Below are 20,000 nucleotides of genomic sequence, written 5' to 3'. Positions count from 1 at the left end.
CTTGAAGAAGTCCCTTTAAGTCTCACTACACCAGACAGTCGTAAATTGTTGTCCTTCCATGAAGACTAGGATCATTTCCTATAAATCTATACACGAGACTTGAACTGTACTGCCAGTGAAACCACAACCATTTCACTAGTTGTTGCTTTTTCCTTGTTACAAAAAAAAATAAAAATTAAAAGGCTTCTGCCTTCGTCACATGTAGGAAGTTAGCATTTTGTACTTTGAGAGAGTTTTAGGTCTAAATATTTTCTTAACTTACTAGCAGTTTTTGTTGTCTATTTTCTTGTTTTGACGCCTTTCGACGTTTTAGAAGCATTCATTTTTCATCGTTGTCTTTGTTGGGACAAGCCACAAGCTAAATTTGCGGGGGAGATTTAGTACCAAGCGAGATTTACAGAGGAGATTTAGTACCAAGCGAGATTTACAGGGGAGAAATAGTACCAAGCGAGATTTACAGAGGAGATTTAGTACCAAGCGAGATTTACAGGGGAGAAATAGTACCAAGCGAGATTTACTGAGGAGATTTAGTACCAAGCGAGATTTACAGAGGAGAATTAGTACCAAGCGAGATTTACAGGGGAGATTTAGTACCAAGCGAGATTTACAGAGGAGATTTAGTACCAAGCGAGATTTACAGAGATTTAGTACCAAGCGAGATTTACAGAGGAGATTTAGTACCAAGCGAGATTTACAGGGGAGAAATAGTACCAAGCGAGATTTACAGAGGAGATTTAGTACCAAGCGAGATTTACAGGGGAGAAATAGTACCAAGAGAGATTTACAGAGGAGATTTAGTACCAAGCGAGATTTACAGGGGAGAAATAGTACCAAGCGTGATTTACTGAGGAGATTTAGTACCAAGCGAGATTTACAGAGGAGAATTAGTACCAAGCGAGATTTACAGAGATTTAGTACCAAGCGAGATTTACAGAGGAGATTTAGTACCAAGCGAGATTTACAGAGATTTAGTACCAAGCGAGATTTAGTACCAAGCGAGATTTACAGGGGAGAAATAGTACCAAGCGAGATTTACAGAGGAGATTTAGTACCAAGCGAGATTTACAGAGATTTAGTACCAAGCGAGATTTACAGAGGAGATTTAGTACCAAGCGAGATTTACAGGGGAGATTTAGTACCAAGCGAGATCTACAGGGGAGATTTAGTACCTTGCGAGATCTACAGAGGAGAATTAGTACCAAGCGAGATTTACAGGGGAGATTTAGTACCAAGCGAGATTTACAGAGATTTAGTACCAAGCGAGATTTACAGAGGAGATTTAGTACCAAGCGAGATTTACAGGGGAGAAATAGTACCAAGCGAGATTTACAGAGGGGATTTAGTACCAAGCGAGATTTACAGGGGAGAAATAGTACCAAGCGAGATTTACAGGGGAGATTTAGTACCAAGCGAGATTTACAGGGGAGATTTAGTACCAAGCGAGATCTACAGGGGAGATTTAGTACCTTGCGAGATCTACAGAGGAGAATTAGTACCAAGCGAGATTTACAGGGGAGATTTAGTACCAAGCGAGATTTACAGAGGAGATTTAGTACCAAGCGAGATTTACAGAGATTTAGTACCAAGCGAGATTTACAGAGGAGATTTAGTACCAAGCGAGATTTACAGGGGAGAAATAGTACCAAGCGAGATTTACAGAGGGGATTTAGTACCAAGCGAGATTTACAGGGGAGAAATAGTACCAAGCGAGATTTACAGGGGAGATTTAGTACCAAGCGAGATTTACAGGGGAGATTTAGTACCAAGCGAGATCTACAGGGGAGATTTAGTACCTTGCGAGATCTACAGAGGAGATTTAGTACCAAGCGAGATTTACAGAGGAGATTTAGTACCAAGCGAGATTTACAGAGATTTAGTACCAAGCGAGATTTACAGAGGAGATTTAGTACCAAGCGAGATTTACAGGGGAGAAATAGTACCAAGCGAGATTTACAGGGGAGATTTAGTACCAAGCGAGATTTACAGGGGAGAAATAGTACCAAGCGAGATTTACAGGGGAGATTTAGTACCAAGCGAGATTTACAGGGGAGATTTAGTACCAAGCGAGATCTACAGGGGAGATTTAGTACCTTGCGAGATCTACAGAGGAGAATTAGTACCAAGCGAGATTTACAGGGGAGATTTAGTACCTTGCGAGATCTACAGGGGAGATTTAGTACCTTGCGAGATCTACAGAGGAGAATTAGTACCGTTGTCGTTTAGAACTATTGCCTGTATCTGTAGTTTCTTTTACTGCTATGTGTCACTATTTTCTGCTACGTTCCTCATTAAATCGCTTTCTGCGGTGAGTGGTTAAGCTCTTCGCCTGAGTCCACACAACTCTATTGGGGTACCTGACTTAAAGACCAACTGAAGAGGTTTTGGGGTCAGACGCGGAAACCGGTGTAATACTTTTTTTTAGTTACATAATGCTTAAAAAACATACATACGAAATATTAGACATATATTCTTTGTAATTATTTAGATATATAAGCAATTTAATGTGCTTTTTAGGGACTATTAAATTTCACAATCTCGAAGCCATTCGAGATCAGTTTTTCCCAGACAACCAAGGTCGATGACATAGTGTAGGGGAAATTATGTCAAATTTTTCAGTTTATGGCTTAGCGTATTTCCCTATTCCTTTTTACAGGAATGCCTGTTTCTGAAAACATAGGCGACTAAAACACACCAATTTATAAAAAAGTGGATGTTAGAGTTGGGGAAATTAGGTCAAATCACGCAATTTATAACTTTACATGCTAGTTCTACTGTTTGTCGGCTTATTTTTGATCTAGTCAAGCGAACAGCGTTTCAGCCCACGCAGTACCGCGCGCCTCAGTTCACATGTTTCGTTTTAGTCAAGTTACGCAATTTATGGCTTATGTTACTGCTTCAGGCTTATTCTAGTTCTACATCTACTGCTTTTGATCAGAGCTAGATCTTCTTTTCTCAGATCATTAATGATGTATGAAGTACACCTAAATTTAGATCTAAATTCAATTAGATGAAGTCTAGATCTAGTAATAGTAGTATTGGAATGGATATTTAGATATTAGACCTATCTATATAGATCTATCTAGACTGATCCGATCGAGATGCTAGGGCCTAGCTAGATCTAGAAAAACAAAGTTAAAAATTATATACTCTATCTATACACTAAATAGTGATTATTAACCTATAGTCGAGTCCCTAAATAGGCCCAATATGGAAAAAAAAAAAAACATTAATTACAATGTTGAGCTCATTCAATGTAGTTATTGTAGTACACGATTATATTTAGTTTGAATCTAGTCACAACCCCGTACAACACTAGCAAATAGCTTAAATTTAACCTTAACCTAGACTTTAAAGTAGTCTGATATAGATCTAAATTTCTAAAAACTAATCTATAAGGCAAAAATTAGACCTAGATCTATCAATTCTATAATATTATTAATATACGAAATATGGATTTTGTTACACTCTTACTTAAATATATTCGGGCCTATATATTTAAGTTAAATAGTTCTATATATCTATATGTAAAAATTGAAGAATTTTAATTTATCCCACGGTTGACTCATTTGTTGATTGGGATAGAATCATTAGATAGTTAAGTTAGCAAGTTAATCTGTAACTGTAAAAAAGTTTTAAATTGTGTTTAGACTATAAATGAAAGAGATTATCCTACTGGAAAAGGAGTTGTTGTTTTTGTCTTTTCTCTGGGAAGTGGAAAATAAATTGTAGTATCAATATAATATTAAGTAATGCATATAGGCTACTGTTGATGTAGTTATGCAACTCATTTTATTAAATTTTAGTAACCCAATTATTGCCAGTTAATCACTGAATATACATATATTTTTTATATTGTTATTAAAAATGCAGAGCTATTCATAATTTAAAGTAAATAAGGCTGGCAGTCGACTCGAAAGATTAATTAGGTATGCAGTATTTTCCATGGCTACGCAGCCCTAGCTGCAAACTAGATATTTTGTCGCGTCCAGCAAAGACATAAGCATTTTCAGCTGGTGGTCAATTTAAATGTTCTTTACGACGTCTACGTCTTCCCTCTGCAGTGGATTTTCTTTTGGCCTCTAATATGTATTTCACGCTGCAATTTCTAATAAAGACTAATACTAAGACTGCTTTATTGATCCTTACGGAAATTTGTTGTGATTACAAGGACTCGTTTCTCATATAAAGACAACACAACAGAAAAATACACATAAATACAACAGACAACATAAAGAGTTCATTCAGCGACTACACACATGTATCTTGGTGCATTTCATGTTCCCTGATCAATGAGTGGCGGTGATAGAGTCTGACCGAGTGAGGTACGAACGAGTTTTTGTACCGCTCCGTTCTTGTTTTGATTGACAGCAGTCGCCCACTTCGCGACGACCTGGCGTAGTTCTGATGGAGCGGGTGGCCGTTGTCTTCCAAGATTTTTTCGATTTTTCTTAGGCACGTTTGTTCAAAAAGTTCCTTTAAATGTGGTAATGTTGTGAGTGTAATTTTTGATGCTTTTTTAATGATGTTTTCTAGACGTTGCAACAGTTTAGATGAGGCGTTGCCTTGCCAACAACTTATTCCGTATGTTAGCAGATTTTGTACAGTCGCGCCGTAAAATGTCTCAAGAATCTTCTTGTTTAATTTAAAACTGTTGAGTTTGTATAGAAAAAAGAGTCGCTGGGCTGTTTTCTTTGTCAGAGTTCCAAGGTGGTCTTCCCATGAAAGCTTGTTGTTGATGATAACGCCTAGATATTTATGTCTTTACTTGTTCTATAGATGTAGTGTTTATTTGCAGTTCACGTATAGTTTGTTTTTTCTTTCTAAAATCTATTATAAGTTCTTTAGTTTTTGTTACATTCAGTTCTAGAAAGTTGTCGGTGCACCAGTTTGTAAACTCTTCTATCGAGCTTCGATACTGAGTTTCGTCTCCTGAAATAAGACCGACTATGGCAGTATCATCAGCGAATTTAATGAGTTTAACTGAGTCATAGATGCTTCTTATGTCATTAGTGTAAAGAGTGTATAGTACAGGAGAAAGTACACAACCTTGTGGAGCACCCGTACATAGTACTCGAGTTGACGATTTGGTGTTGTTGACTTTAACATACTGGGGCCGTTGGGTTAAAAAGTTTAGAACCCATGCTTGCAAGTAAGGGCTTACATTTAAGTTACTCAGTTTGTTTATCATTAGATGTGGCTGTATGGTATTGAAAGCCGAGGAGAAATCTACGAAGAGGACTCGTGCATATGTTTTGGGTATATCGAGATGCTTATAAAGCTGGTCCAAAAGCAATAGAATGGCATCTTCAGTTCCTCTAGCTGCATTGTATGCAAATTGGTGAGGGTCTAAATAGCATCATTCGAAGAATGAGATCCAACTCTTATTTTTTAAAAATGTAACCCCTTTACAGATCAAGTCATCATTGCAATGGACATTCAAATCTGCAATAACATAAAAATGATCAAAATTTGAATAAGTTTCAAAACGCAGAAAGGTGTGTGGTTTGCGCTCAGAACTGTCTTCTCTGTGGTCTCAGGTTCAAACATTAACCACTGCCATTAACTAACATCCTGCTGGAGTTTTGGGCTATGACATAATAATATTAAATCCTGATTCGAAACTTTGTCAAAACCTAGCAAGTGAAAAAGAACATAACTAAAATAATGTTGTGTGTATAATGAAGAACTCTATTAAAATGTGATTTTGTATTTACATTTATTGGTATTTATTATATAAAATAAAATATTGTAGAATGCTTCTGTGATTTGTTTCACAATAGAAACAGAGAATGTTAACTCTTCTTGTATTTCCAAAATGATGAAAGATCCATCTAGTAAACTTGTCTGTATGCCACAAGTCATATATGTTTTCTGTAAAATAGATTTTTTTAAATGTATTTATTAACATTTATACTTAATTATGTATACATATATATAGAACTAGTGGTTATATATATATTATATGTTATACTGATTATCTGATCTAACATTAACATCTAACTCTTATTGTTCTTAATAATAATAAATTACTCTACTCTAGGTCTAGGCTATCTAATATATTGAAGACCAGGGCCGGTCTTAAGCCACTGCAACCTATGCGGTCGCAGTGGGCCCTGCAATTTTATAGGCCCCGCGCTAATTCTAGGTGCAATTGTTAAATTGCAATATATATATATATAGTGGTATATATAACCTGGAAATGTCATGAAAGCTCATAAAAATCTCATGAAAAATAGACAAAATTGTCATTTGTGGGTGTCATTCATTCCGGAAAACGCTAATCCTTCGCACGATAAATGAAAAAAAGCATTGTCAGCTTTCATGTAATAAAATGTAATAATCAGGCAAATTTTCACTTTAATCAGAAGTTTCTATACTTTATTTACTTTAATGGTGACTGGCATATTAATATGCAATAGGTTGCAAAGTTCGTAAAGTAAAGTTAATTTGATCGTAATCTTGTACTTAGTAAAGATTGAATAAAATTCAAAGTCAAATTTTTTTTTAATACAAAATCTTAATTTCCACTTATTATCCTTATTCCCACCCAGACTAGGCCCTGCGCAATCAGTTTCACATAGGGCCCCGCAAACGTTAGGATCGACCCTGTTTAAGTTTAAGACTTAAAGACATGTCACATGTGTTTAGTATAGATCTGTATTCTGTATTTAATATTACCAATATAAATGATGACTTTAAATTATTTTTTTTAGATCTAAAGTCTAGCCTTATTAATAAGTATAGTAAGGGCTAGTAAAGGGCTATATAATTACTATATTAGATCTATTATAAATATATTCTATATAGATTTAGCTTAGGCTTTAGGTTTAGTCCTTGACTAATATAATATTATATTTATATATATGAATTATGCTAGGACACTACTCACTAGGTCACAGTAGGTGACTAGGTCTTACTATTACAGAGATATATACATATTCAAGCATTAAAAAATTAAAATGTTGGCAACTGGGCTTAGACTTAACATAGAGGCTAGTCTAGATCTACTTAAATGTCTTAAATCTAATGGTTTATAAACTATTAGTTAATTAGTATTATAATTATTACAAGTCAAATATTATAAACTAGAATCTAGATCTAATCTAGTAGTGAGTGACTAGTAAAAGTGTTAGAAGGCCTAACTAGAATGGGTTGGTAGACATATGACGCGACAGTTTCTGCGTACTATGCTGATCCGCCATCTTGTCTGTAAGTTTACATGAGTTACCTTACTGAGCCTTACTCTGACTGTAGTCAATCTAGAACTAATACGATCGGGTTTAAGTTTCCGAAACATAATCTCTACCTTTTTAGTGCATTTAAACAAAATGCCTTGCTACTGCTGCATAAAAGGATGCTCAAATACTTCAATAAACAAGAAAGGAATGGGATTTTTTAACATTCCTAAAGTGATAACTTGGCAAGGCTCTAGCGTTGAAGAGATTACTTCGAAAATACTTCTCTCTTGGCTGAAAGCAATCAACAGAAAGGGATAGAGATAGATAGATCTAGCCATTTAGTTTTGTTATAATAAAAATTATAATAGACTTATATTTATATACTGTATAATATACGGTAGTATACCTAGTCCTAGATGATAGATCTAGTGACTCTAGTCGAGTCTAGTCACCCTAACCCTAGTCTAGTCTCTAGTGACTAGTCCTAGAGTAGACTTCAGTAGACCTAGATCTAGTAATCTAGTAGTCCTAAGTGACAAGTCCTATCTATTAATCATTCTATAATTATATTAATTAAATAGTCTGCTCTATAATATATTTTGAAAAAGTAGAAGAGTTATCTTCAGAGTATTTTGGTGCATCCCGTGATAAGTATCATTTAAAATTGTTTGACAGCTAGATTTAGATAAGTATATCATCTGATGATCTGAATCGCTATCAATAACGTATCCAGCCATGTCTATTTTTATTTACATTTTCTCAGTCCATTACAATACGTCACTTCCGGTTTCGGCCATTGAAGCTGATTTTCAAATCTCGTTATTTTTTACACTTTCAAATTACTTTTTCTAATATAAATACGCTTTTCTAAAATCTCAAAATTTTAGGAACTAACTTTGATGCTATCTACTATCTGAATCAATCGCTATCTCAATTTCGAAAAAAACCTCTTCAGTTGGTCTTTAAGTTGGGTTTTGTTTGGTCGTTGTGCTGACCACATGACACCCCTACCGTGGGCCAAAGATACAGATAAGATTCGCATCATCTGCCCTATAGACCGCAAGGTCTGAAAGGGGAACTTTTACTTACTTTTTTAATACAGCTACGATTTAATAACGACATTTCTGAATCATTTTTAACAAGCGACTTACATTACTTCATTATTGTTTACCATCGGATTTTTTTTTTTTTTTATGGTATATAGTCGACTCCAGGTACGTTGGTTGTGACACTTAAGTGTATATCTTGCAAATATATCTGAACCAATCAAATCTACATGACTGCACATATAAAAGAAGATCAAGGTTTCGAGGAAGTTCAATGGCAGACGATGATCTGCAGAAAAGGAAAATGTGCAGTGTCATCCTGGATCCCGTCCGTAGCTTACCCGCCCATTTCCCCATGTCTACGTTTAGCATATGTCAATTCTTCAAAGCTAAGTGGCCCGTGTGTTGCATTGATTTAGAGGAGGAAGGGGGTTACGGGGGGTACAAGTGAGAACCAGATCTATGTTTATTTGCTCTTAGGTAATGGTTCACAGTGACCGCAGAACCAAAGTCATGTACTTCCTTTTAATTAGCATAACGTTCACATGTTTACTTGGTGTGTGTGGGGGGGGGAGGTGTTTATTAATACATTCATCGCGTGGACCCAATGGCTTTCTAATTGTACTATATATTTTTAACTAGACTGTCCTGTGAACTCTAAAGGCACAATGGAATCGTCCGTAGTTTACATATATAAGAATGACTCTCCAGTCCAAGACATAACGTTGACTTCACGGCTGCCTGCCAGATAAAAACGTGGAAGTCTTCAAACGAACATTAACATTGTTTCCTGGTTAGATTTCTTTACACAAAAATATAATGGTCTTTGTTGTTGTTTTTTAAACTAATTTTCTGATAGCCTTCCAGTGTTCAAGTAATAGACGTTTCCTAGAGAAGTTCAAGAAGTCTATTTTAAACTCCTTCCCCCCCCCCCTCCTTTTTTTCCTTATAGATTATTCCTTGTGTTGACCTTCGTGACTGAAATTGAGTCGGTCTTAGTATCCGGCATGACTTAAATGTACGGTACATGTGTATTAGGGAGACCAGTGGCGTTTAGTAAGTGTAGGCCCTGAACAGTACTTTTAAAGCCAGTTAATAATATTATTACATCTAAACGCATGCCATATCTGTAAAGAAAGAAATGGAGTACTTGTTAATTTACTATAATATGTAATATAATATAAAAATATAATAATATTGAGCATAACTATTAGAACTATGGAAGCCCTCTTGGTGAGGCCATGGGCGGCTGCCTAGTCGTGTACTGTCGTAGCTCGAGCCCTGCTCGTAGAGATAGAATCCCAGTTTCCGTCTAACAGAATACATAGAAATAAATACATGTCACAAATCTCTGCCAGTGGCTTTCATCTCAATGATTAATTGATTTTGTGGATTTTCGGGCGTTCGAAAACCGAAATCACTACCTGGTTTTTCTGTTTTATAAAAACTGTGGGGAAAATGTGAACTTCAAAGACTTTTGTGGGGTATTGGGTCGGACTCCCAATGTTACGATTCACAGTTCTAAGTCAATGTAAGAATCTAGCACTGCCACTGCCCATTTTGGAACATTTTTGTGCATTTCACTTCCTAGTTAAGCCTAACCATAAGATTAGTCAATCTGAAGATATGAGCCAAAAATGTCTGGGATCTTTTTTTTTTCCTTCTTGGAACTCTATCACTGTAGACAGCGTTTAAGTGTTTAGTTTGCAGGTGTTATTAAATAGGTTTTAATTAAATGGATGTAGGACCTGTGTTTAAGGTAAATGACACTGTGGTTTTTATAGTTTTGTGGAAATTGTTCAGAAGTCAGAACCATGAGCATACATTATTTTTGAACTACTTTTGTATTTGTAGTAATGATTTCTTTTGAAAGGCATGTCTGTCTTGCTCCTGTAGTATTCTTAATGCGCTCTGGCTTAATCTTATGTGTGGACTGTCTGTGTGTGTGGGGGGGGGGATGGTGTATCTGAGTGATGTGCTGCTTTGTTCAGTCATACACAACTCTAGAATCAAATTTCGGATTAAAATTCCTAGTCTGTGTATGGATTATAAGCTAACATCCTGCATAATAGTATGTGTAGTTTTTAATGGTATATGGTCAGGGAGCAACCTTCATGTGACCGGGGCTCAACTTTTTAAGAAAAGGACCATAGAGTATGTGTTTTGTTTATTTTTATAATGCCATCGGCAGATTTACATCCTGTCACTGGAGTGATAGTGACAAAAGTGTTGTCATACGATGTGACATTCCTCTCGTTGTCACGGACATCCGACAGCAGTGGCTCTGGTAAAAGCGACCCCTTCCTTTCCTATACATCCGATAATAGTTGCTCGGGTATTAGCGGATTCATTTGTTACAGACATGTTTGCCGTCTCTCTACACTCCTTATATTGACACAGGTACTTGCTGCGGCTTTTAAGTCTTCTTTCCCCTATTCTCTCACTTGATCCATCAAGACCGTGGTCGGCCCCCTACCTATCATTGCAAGTGTAATTTTGTACGTAGCTGCCATTGTCGGATTTAGGATTGTTATTGTCATGCCAGGATCATGTTTTCACAAACATTGTCCGTCTTTATAATCATTGGCCTCCTTCAGTCGTAGGACGACTATGGTTCATCTCAGAGCACACTTCCTCGTGTGGCTGTGGAGCCCTATTTTGGAGAGACACTCCCGTCCACAGAAAGCGCAGGTTAAGGTGGCTTTTACTTCGGTGGTAGAGGAGCTAGCCGTTTTTCGGATTGTGCGTTTTTCTTCCTGAGCTGAAACCCATGTACTTTCACTGTCCATAGCTTTCTTGGTCACTGTCTCTCTCCACCTGTTGCGGTCTAGAGCTATGTCTTCCCAATTGTCAGTATTGATGTTCACTGATTTGAGGTCACGTTTTATTACATCTATGTAACGGAGGTGGGGGCGACCAGTTTTTCTTGTGCCAGTCGCGAGTTGACCATAGAGGATGACTTTCGGGATGCGCTTGTCCTCCATCAGGTGAACATGTCCAAGCCAGCGCAAACGGCGTTGTCTGAGGGCTGTAAAGATGCTGGGAATACCTGATCGCGCAAGGATCTCAGTATTGCACACTTTTTCTTTCCATGTGACATTCAAGATCCTACGGAGACATCGCAAATGGAATGAGTTCAGTTTTCTCTCTTGCTTTGCGTAGGTGGTCCATGATTCACTGCCTTACAGCGGTGTACTCATAACGCATGCCTTGTAGACTTCCATTTTGGTCACCGTAGTTAGCTTATGGTTTTCCCAAACTCTTGGTCTGAGTCTAGCGAATGTCGAGGCAGCCTTCCCTATGAGTTTTTTTCATCTCCTCTTCTAGAGACAGGTCATCTGTAATAAATACTTTAAATAAGCAATTAGGTTTTTCTGAAAAAAAAAAGTTACTTCGTTCGAAACTTTTCTTCACTTAGCTGCTATGAAATAAGATAGATTGTATCACTTACAATATGGGAGGCGCGGTGGCAGTTACTATATGCAGTTTTTTTTTTTTTTTTTTTTTTTAGAAATATGTCGTTTTTTTTTTTTTAGAAATCTGTCGTTTTTTTAGAAATATGTCCCTAAGATTATTTCCCAACCGTAAATATTATAAATTCCAGTTGTCAGTGGATAAATACGAGTCAGAAGTGCTGTTTGATGTAGTGAAGACAATTTAACAAGTATACTATTGTATACATATTGTGTACCGAAGTATTCTATATGAAACATACTGAACACGAGCTATGCAGGGCAATAGGTTTGACAGACTTGCAAAATAGCGGATGTTCACTGGGGCGAGGCCTTGAGAACATTATGAGAAAGAGAACGGAAGAATGTAGGCTGCTCAATACAACTTGTCGTCGCGTAACAGCGTAACTTAGGATACTTTTTTAAATCTTAGAAAGTGAGAACCACTAGTAGGCCGTATTTACTGTCAGACCAATAGAGATCTGTCCCAAATAGGGACATTCACGAACGATCCCCTGAAAACTACTTTTGACTGGATCTGGTCCACTGGTTTGAATAGACCGCCACTCATCGGCTTTATTTTCTGTATCTGTTTGGGTCTTTTGTTGAAACCAGTAACTAGTTCAGCATCTATTTGGTGCACCGGAATGCAGAGAGCTATAAATGTGGTGGCGTTGGATTCGCTCAACCGTACATGACCACGGCGTGGGGCTGAGTGGATGTGTGAGAGTAGGTCACAGAACTTTAAAGTACACTTGTCATTGAGTTGTGTGTTCCAAACAAATTCTGAAGTGTCCGAACAGAAATAAACATTGGGAATGCTTATGAAGCAATTAAAAAATATGAGATTGCTATATATATGTATTTATGCTGCCCTACTTAGTTTAGTTTTATATATGTATTTATGCTGCCCTACTTAGTTTAGTTTGAAATGTGTGAAACCAATAACAAATGTGTGATATTTGTCCTATTTACTTCGTGTTTATACTATTTCAAAATAAACACTTTTTTTCTAAAATAAAAAGCTTTTTACAAAGCTTATATCAACTCTGTCTGTTTGTTGGTCTGTCTGGTAAAAAGTTTGTACACGTTATTTCTCCCACACCCATTCTCGGATCAAGTTGAAACTTAGCACTATTATTCATTGGCATAGACAAGATATGAATTAAAAAAATTAACCAATTAGTCAATTAATTACTGGTAATTAATTATTTTGTTTGATACCGACCATGCCTAAAAATTAATGATAATGAAAAAAAAGTATTGGCCAGTTCATGGTCACGTTGGTAAATGTGCGAGTTAGTTGTGAGTTTGCAAATGTGCCAGTTGTGAGTTTGCAAATGTGCGAGTTGTGAGTTTGACTGGGGTGTAATGTCTGAGTTACGAGTCTCAAAAACTTCTCATGTCATCTTTGTTTTTATCAAATGACATTGTCCTTGAATGCATGTATCCTCTGGTGCCATTACTGTTTGGCCAAGGAAACCATCATGGACTTCTTGTGTCTGATGTGTATGTCTGTTTTTGACGCAGAATCATCGACACGAGTTTTTTTCCCCTTTGCTCGGCCTTTATATATGATTGACACGTACATGTTTATTGTTAAGAATGTGTTACATAGATCAAGTCAGTAGCCAAACATGAGCACTCACTATGCATACTAAAATGTAAAAAAAGCAGTACTACTATAACGAAGGGAAGACCAAAAGTAATCCTTATGTTCTCCATTTTTTTCCCTAAACGTAAAATTATTTCTGGGGTATGACATTTGCTCCTGACCTTACATTCTCACATCATGTCAGAAATGTAGTACGATAGATCTAGTAGATCTGCTTTCATTTGAACAGTATTACGAATTTTGATTCAATTTTTTGGGTCCTATGAACCCTTCATCTATTTATGGACTCCTTCATCTATTTATGGACTCCTTCGGTCGAGAAGCGACTATGGATCTTCTCAAGGAAATGAGATGAATGCCTTGGCATTAGCTATGATCGGAACGACTTCTGATTTTCCCTCAGGGTTTAACTCCGAAGCCTTTCCAATGTTAGGGTAAAGCTGCAAGTCCCTGAAGGTTTCAATAAGTTTTTTTTTCTTTCTTTTAGATGAACAGCCAGCCGAAACGATAACGAGCCCCTCCTGCCCACATGTTTTTATCATAGACTGCATGAAAGTAACCGATATTTCAACATAACGTTACTTTGAAGGAATGAATTTTATCGAGTTCAAATCTGTGGAATGAAGATAATCAAACATGTTTCTGTTGATTGAATGATTGTTATCAAACATGTGTCTGTTGAATGAATGATTGTTATCAAACATGTTTCTGTAGAAGGAATGATTGTTATCAAACATGTGTCTGTTGAATGAATGATAGTTATCAAACATGTTTCTGTTGAACGAATAATTGTTATCAAACATGTTTCTGTTGAATGAATGATTGTTATCAAACATGTGTCTGTTGAATGAATGATTGTTATCAAACATGTTTCTGTTGAATGAATGATTGTTATCAAACATGTGTCTGTTGAATGAATGATTGTTATCAAACATGTTTCTGTAGAAGGAATGATTGTTATCAAACATGTGTCTGTTGAATGAATGATTGTTATCAAACATGTGTCCATTAATGAAATAATGACTGTTAGTCGTCAATGTAGAACCTTTTATTAGCTGTCCACATTAAGTTGTATTAATACTTGAACTGCTTAACATTGCAGTTAGAGTGTGGACACTTGTGTATAATTGGATTCGGCCTTTCTAATTAGTCTTTTTTTTTAATGCAGTTATGCCTCGGGCAGTCGTTAAGGATTAATTTTAAGTTTATTTTAAATCTGTCCGCAGCGTTGAACGTTAGAATTAATGTACAGTATTTTTATGTTGGCGAATCCTATGGTACAGAGTACACAAACTAAACATCAGTTTAAATGTTATTTCTACATTATCTTATAGACTTTCGAATAACAAAAAAAAAGTCGGCGTTTGTAAAATCTATATTATAAAGTAGAATGTGAGGTGTATGTATGTATGTATGTTACTTATAGACATCAAAACCGCTTGACCAATCTTGATAAAACTAGGCAGGAATGTTCCTTGGGTACTAACTTAGACCGTAGTGTATGTATTGTAGCCCTAAAACAAACTAAGACCCTCAAAAAAAATAAAGTTGTCCGACTCTATTACAGCTATAGTATTTTATGGATCTAGGCCATGGTTAACAATGTTGACATGAGAAAAGATCGAAAGGATTTAGACCTAGATCTAATTTTAAGAAATACACTTTGCGCACATAGTTTTTTACTTTGACACATGAAAATACAAAAGAAGATCCATTGATTTCATTATATATTAAAATTAACCTTCAATTTTGTGTTTCAAAAGCATTTTTTACATAAATTAGTTCTTGATATCTGTGACTACAGATTTCCTGGCGAACATTCTTTCATTAGACATTACCAATTGGTTACACATTTATTTACACATCTCTCTACTGAGTCTATTCCTAGGTCTAGGTCTAAAACTCTTATTGAACTCTAAGATGATAAAACTTCTTTTCGCAAAGATAGTTTTGTGCTTTAACACATAAACATACTAATTATTGTCCATTCATTTGATATTTTAATCAATTTAACATTCAAATTTGTTTTTCTAAAGCATTTTTAATACATTCGTTCGCTGTTCGCTAAAGTTGCGTAGCCGTGTTGAGACAGGCCTATATTCATTCATGAAAAAAGGTCACGCATGCGCAACGCAGAATGAACGCTATAAAAGCCAATTTTTAACTCTAGATTAGTGTAGATTTAGATCTATGTCTACCTCAAGATCTACTTTATACTATTAACACATGAACATACAAAATTAAGTCTATTCATCTCAAATTTTAATCAAATATATGTAGGCCTACAAGCAAATGTTTTAATTTGAAAAAATGGTTTTAAGCCTATTAGCTATTTTTATTTGATAGCTTCATTCACACTATTTTTACATTGACACATTCGCTTTACTTATTACATTATTATTTCGTTTAATTGTGACTATATCGACAGTAATGCGCAAATAAAGACCCGCGGGTCGCGGGTAACATATGTCTAGTGTTTGTATAAATGTCAGTCCTGATCTAACATTTATAGATCTTCAATAGGAAAACTTTTTTTTTGTTTTCTGTTGGAATAAGTTTTTAAGTTTTTTAAGTTTTTTTGGTTAATTTGTATTTTATCTTTTCTCTTGTTGTAAATATCTCCATGACTTAAGCATTGCTCCCTCTCTGCTGCGTTTCTCCCAGCAATTGGATTAAATCCCTACACTTTGACTCGACCAATCGCAAATATTTTTTTATTTAGAAGCGTTGCGCGAGTACTTCTAGCCCCATGGAACCCGTGTACCTCAAGTTGAGAAACCCTGCTTTGTTGTATAATTCACCTAATTTAGTTTGACGCTCCGCCCCATTCCCGACCACCTGACAAAAAAAAAACGACACCGGTTTATATTTGTCAATAAATCTTATAGTTGGAAACATTTTGATGTCAGTATCCTGGTTGGTGTTAGTGGACCATGGACTAGGATATAAAGGTTGTCGCTTCTCTGTTTGGAATCGTGTTATTTACGTAGTACCTCTTTTGTACTCTGTTTTGAAGGTGCTTCCAGTTCTTTGTAGTTAAGTTTCAACTGACTTTTTGGACATATTCAACAACTTTATATGCGTTCTCAATGACTGATCACTAGTAGACCATTTTGGGTTTTTGTTGACAGACATGTTCACATCTTGCTGGTTGCCTGTCGTCTATAATGAAGTCAGCATGAGCTCGCCGTATCACTGTCGTGTCAGCTCGGATCAGACCGTCAGCGGCTTCCCTGAATCTGGACATCAAAATGTTAACCTGGTCTCCTGCCAATGCGTGTGCGTCCATGAAGGGGGCACTGTACGTTGTATATGTAAATTAGATGGTAGGTCACCTGGCGTTGTGCGAGGGTCAGCTCAGTCGACTGGCATCGATTTCGGGTTATCGCCCTTTCCCACGCGTGGTGAGTGGAGTGACAATGAATCAGTTCCAGCGGACATTTTCAGTGCTCAGGGATATTTCAACTCAGGCGCCATCTGTGATACATTCAGACCAAGCTCGTTCGTCGTGTCCAATCCTACAAGCAGCTCCACACCTGCCATTGTTGAACAGGTTCTTTCAGATATACCGGAGCAAAGGGGCGATTCAGACATGTGTCTAACCTCCACTTCTCATAGACCTCCTCGACTGGCATCAAAACATGCTCGAAAGAATGGTCTACGCCCAGCCTCATCAATATATAAAAGAACAAAACTGTCCCTGCGTCGAAGGTGCCTGTCGAAATGCAAGAACAGAGGCAGATTCTTGACGCAAACAGAATCGCAGGCATCGAGTTGTTTTGGCTGCGGTGATGTTGCGCCCAGAACGGCGAAGGCCTACGGCACCGCTCTGGAGGCAATAATCTCCGACGACGAGATAAACGAGAAAGACTTTCAGAAGACTGATATACTCAAGAGGCGAAGATGTCATCTACGTAGACTGTCAGAGTGCAGTAATGATATATGGTCAGCTCACAAGAAATCTTTCACCTGTTCAGCTTCGTAAGTACAAACTTGGCGTTTTTTTTTTAAATATATATGTTTACAAAGCTTCTGTCAACTCAATCCGTCTGTCTGTCTGTCTGATACACATTTTGTTCCCCCACTTCCTGTTTCAAATAGAAACTTTGCACAATTAATTATACATTGTCCATGGAAAAAAAATACGAATCAATCAGAAAATTAACCAATTAGTTAATTAATGGTAATTTACTAATTTTGTTTGATATATAGAAAAAGGGAAATAAATATTACGGTATTGAGATAAATTGCTGTAAATGTGCAGTTTTCCCCTTATATAAGTTGTGTTTGTTTTTATATTTTGCTTGTTAATTACTATCAATGTGGGCGTGTTGGCTGAGGGGTATAGCACTTGGCTTTCATACCGAAGAGTTCGAATCCAGGTGAAGGCTGACATTGTGAACTTCGACATTTTTAGCACGCCACCAAGTCCTCACCCAACTCTGCCTGACATGCGATGGGGAACTGAAAGCGGTTGGTAGTTGTGCTGGTGATATCACACCCTCGTTAGCCGACGACTTTACATCATCTGCCCCAAAGATTGCAATTGGTACTTATTTTTTTATTTCTTTTAAGGTATGCACAGTATTCTAGAATGATGTTTCTATGTTACGAGGCCGATTGCATATGACTAGTACAGTGCACAAGACGTAAATGTATCGACAAGACTCATTAATTCACACGATATCAATTCGCTTCAACGGTCATATTTATATTTCATCATATTTCGTCAACGGTATGGTAGAAGTTTGGAGAGGGGGGTCATTGACTATGTCAATTAATGCAACAGTCGTACAGAGAGTATTTTGTGACAACATCTGTCACACAGAATTGTTGTCAGACCAGCCCAATAAAGAAACCTATTTATCAATGAGCAGTGTAAGGATTTCGTCTCAGTGTTTGAAGAATCTCTCCATAAAACTGTTGGTGAGATCTGAAGCTTCAATCGATCTACTCATTTATTAAGAAGATAGCATAATTAGCAATGATAGTAGATTGGTCACTTTTCCAGTAGTTTGCTATGTTTTATTTAGGTTTATTTTTCTTATTTGAATCTTGCGATGTGTACTTTTGACATACTCTTGAGCAGTTTCTATGTCTAGTGGAAGACTTATGGGCCTGAATAAATCCACTATCTTGCGTGCCCCTTTCGATAATTGTTTATTTTAATACTAATTATATTAATTATTATTCTGTGCAATTAAGAGTCTATGTTTATAGCTAGCCCAATTCTAAGTTTATAGTCAGCAATGGCTGTAGGTAACTTGGAACGTCTGTTTCTTTCGTTTCTTTTTTCTTTTTTTTAAGCCACTTTTTTTCCCACTCCTTTGACGGTTCAAACTGTGGCTTGATTTCTTGGAAACGTTTTGTTTCCTGGTTGTAGGTTTTCGTCTGTTTCTTTGTTTCCTGAAGCTGTAAACAAAAATGTTCCTTCTTGCATACGAAAACAAAATGTAAACTGTCGAATATGCATTAAACGCAAAGAACATTTAATTCTAAATTGCACTAGGCCTTGTGCCTGGAATATCCGGCCCTTTTGTATCAAAATATGTTTCACACGATTAGCTCTTCGAAATGACTCGAATTCAGCTAACCTTAACCTAGAGGCTTTATCGAATTCAGCTAACCTTAACCTAGAGGCTATATCGAATTCAACCTTAACCTAGAGGCTATATCGAATTCAACCTTAACCTAGAGGCTGTATCGAATTCAACCTTAACCTAGAGGCTGTATCGAATTCAGCTAACCTTAACCTAGAGGCTATATCGAATTCAGCTAACCTTAACCTAGAGGCTATATCGAATTCAGCTAACTTTATTAACCTAGAGGCTATATCGAATTCAACCTTAACCTAGAGGCTATATCGAATTCAGCTAACCTTAACCTCTTTTTACTCTCTGCTAATTCGTTGGTTTTCAAATCATACGCGAAAAAAAAAAAGTTTTTCAGAAATATTTATTACGAATTCAGGAGAAGCTTAGCCGCCCTATCACTCTACCAGCTTGCCACATTCTTGTGTGAAATGTAATTACTGTATATTAGGGTCAAAGTTTCTAACACGAGTTTGTGTGCTTTTAGTTTGGACTCCCCTAGACACACTTCATTATGTATGCAACATATTATGTTACACAAATAACCTATCATTGGCACATTTACATTTATGGGCGTGGATATATATCTTAGGGGAAACAGTATGGTTAAACAATGACTCACTCTTGTCGGACCTGCCTGGTGGAGTTATTAAACATTCATCATTCTAGTTAAGACCATCAACACTTTGTGTGTGAATGAAGTCGGTGTATTTGTATTCTGAGTTACCATCAAAGCGCTCTCCATTTCAACAATCGTACATGACTAGTGAGTGGTTAGTGCCAGTGCTTATCGGTCAACTCGTATGTGCTCTAGACTGGCTCAAAGAGGCCAGCCCTGCCTGGTCTGTATTGATCCAAGGGTTCATCATTTATAGACGTGGCTTTTCCGGGTAGATCCGAACACAGTCTCAATGTCGAACATGTCGTATGCATGGTTTCTGTCATGCTCAACGCGTACATAGTTAGGAAACAAAAGACGAATCCTCGGAAGTATTTTCTATCACATCAGAGCATGTTGTAGCGAAGTTGCTGTTGCAGTGAATGGCTGGTGGAGTATTTCAGCTGTTGCAGTGAAGGGCTGGTGGAGTATTTCAGCTGTTGCAGTGAAGGCCTGGTGG

At 36.9% G+C, this 20,000-nt stretch overlaps 1 protein-coding gene across 4 annotated transcripts in view; it reads left to right on the top strand.

Moving 5' to 3' along the window:
- LOC106067438 (NAD kinase-like) overlaps positions 1-20,000 on the top strand; it is a 45,493-nt gene that overhangs the window by 10,204 nt on the left and 15,289 nt on the right. The window contains exon 2 of one of the 4 annotated variants that reach the window (XM_056008185.1): positions 16,308-17,272. The exons of 2 other annotated variants lie outside the window; for them this stretch is intronic. In XM_056008185.1, the coding sequence (XP_055864160.1) occupies positions 16,425-17,272 (848 nt within the window). In that variant the 5' untranslated portion in view covers positions 16,308-16,424. Of the gene's footprint in view, positions 1-16,187; positions 17,273-20,000 lie in introns of those variants that run through there. One more of the 4 variants, XM_056008187.1, reaches the window with a different exon arrangement.

The sequence above is a fragment of the Biomphalaria glabrata genome, chromosome 13 (genome assembly GCF_947242115.1).
Source record: "Biomphalaria glabrata chromosome 13, xgBioGlab47.1, whole genome shotgun sequence".
Taxonomy (NCBI): Eukaryota; Metazoa; Mollusca; class Gastropoda; family Planorbidae; genus Biomphalaria; species Biomphalaria glabrata.
Note: the sequence above shows the minus strand (reverse complement) of the source record. Positions and strands in the feature narration are given on the sequence as shown.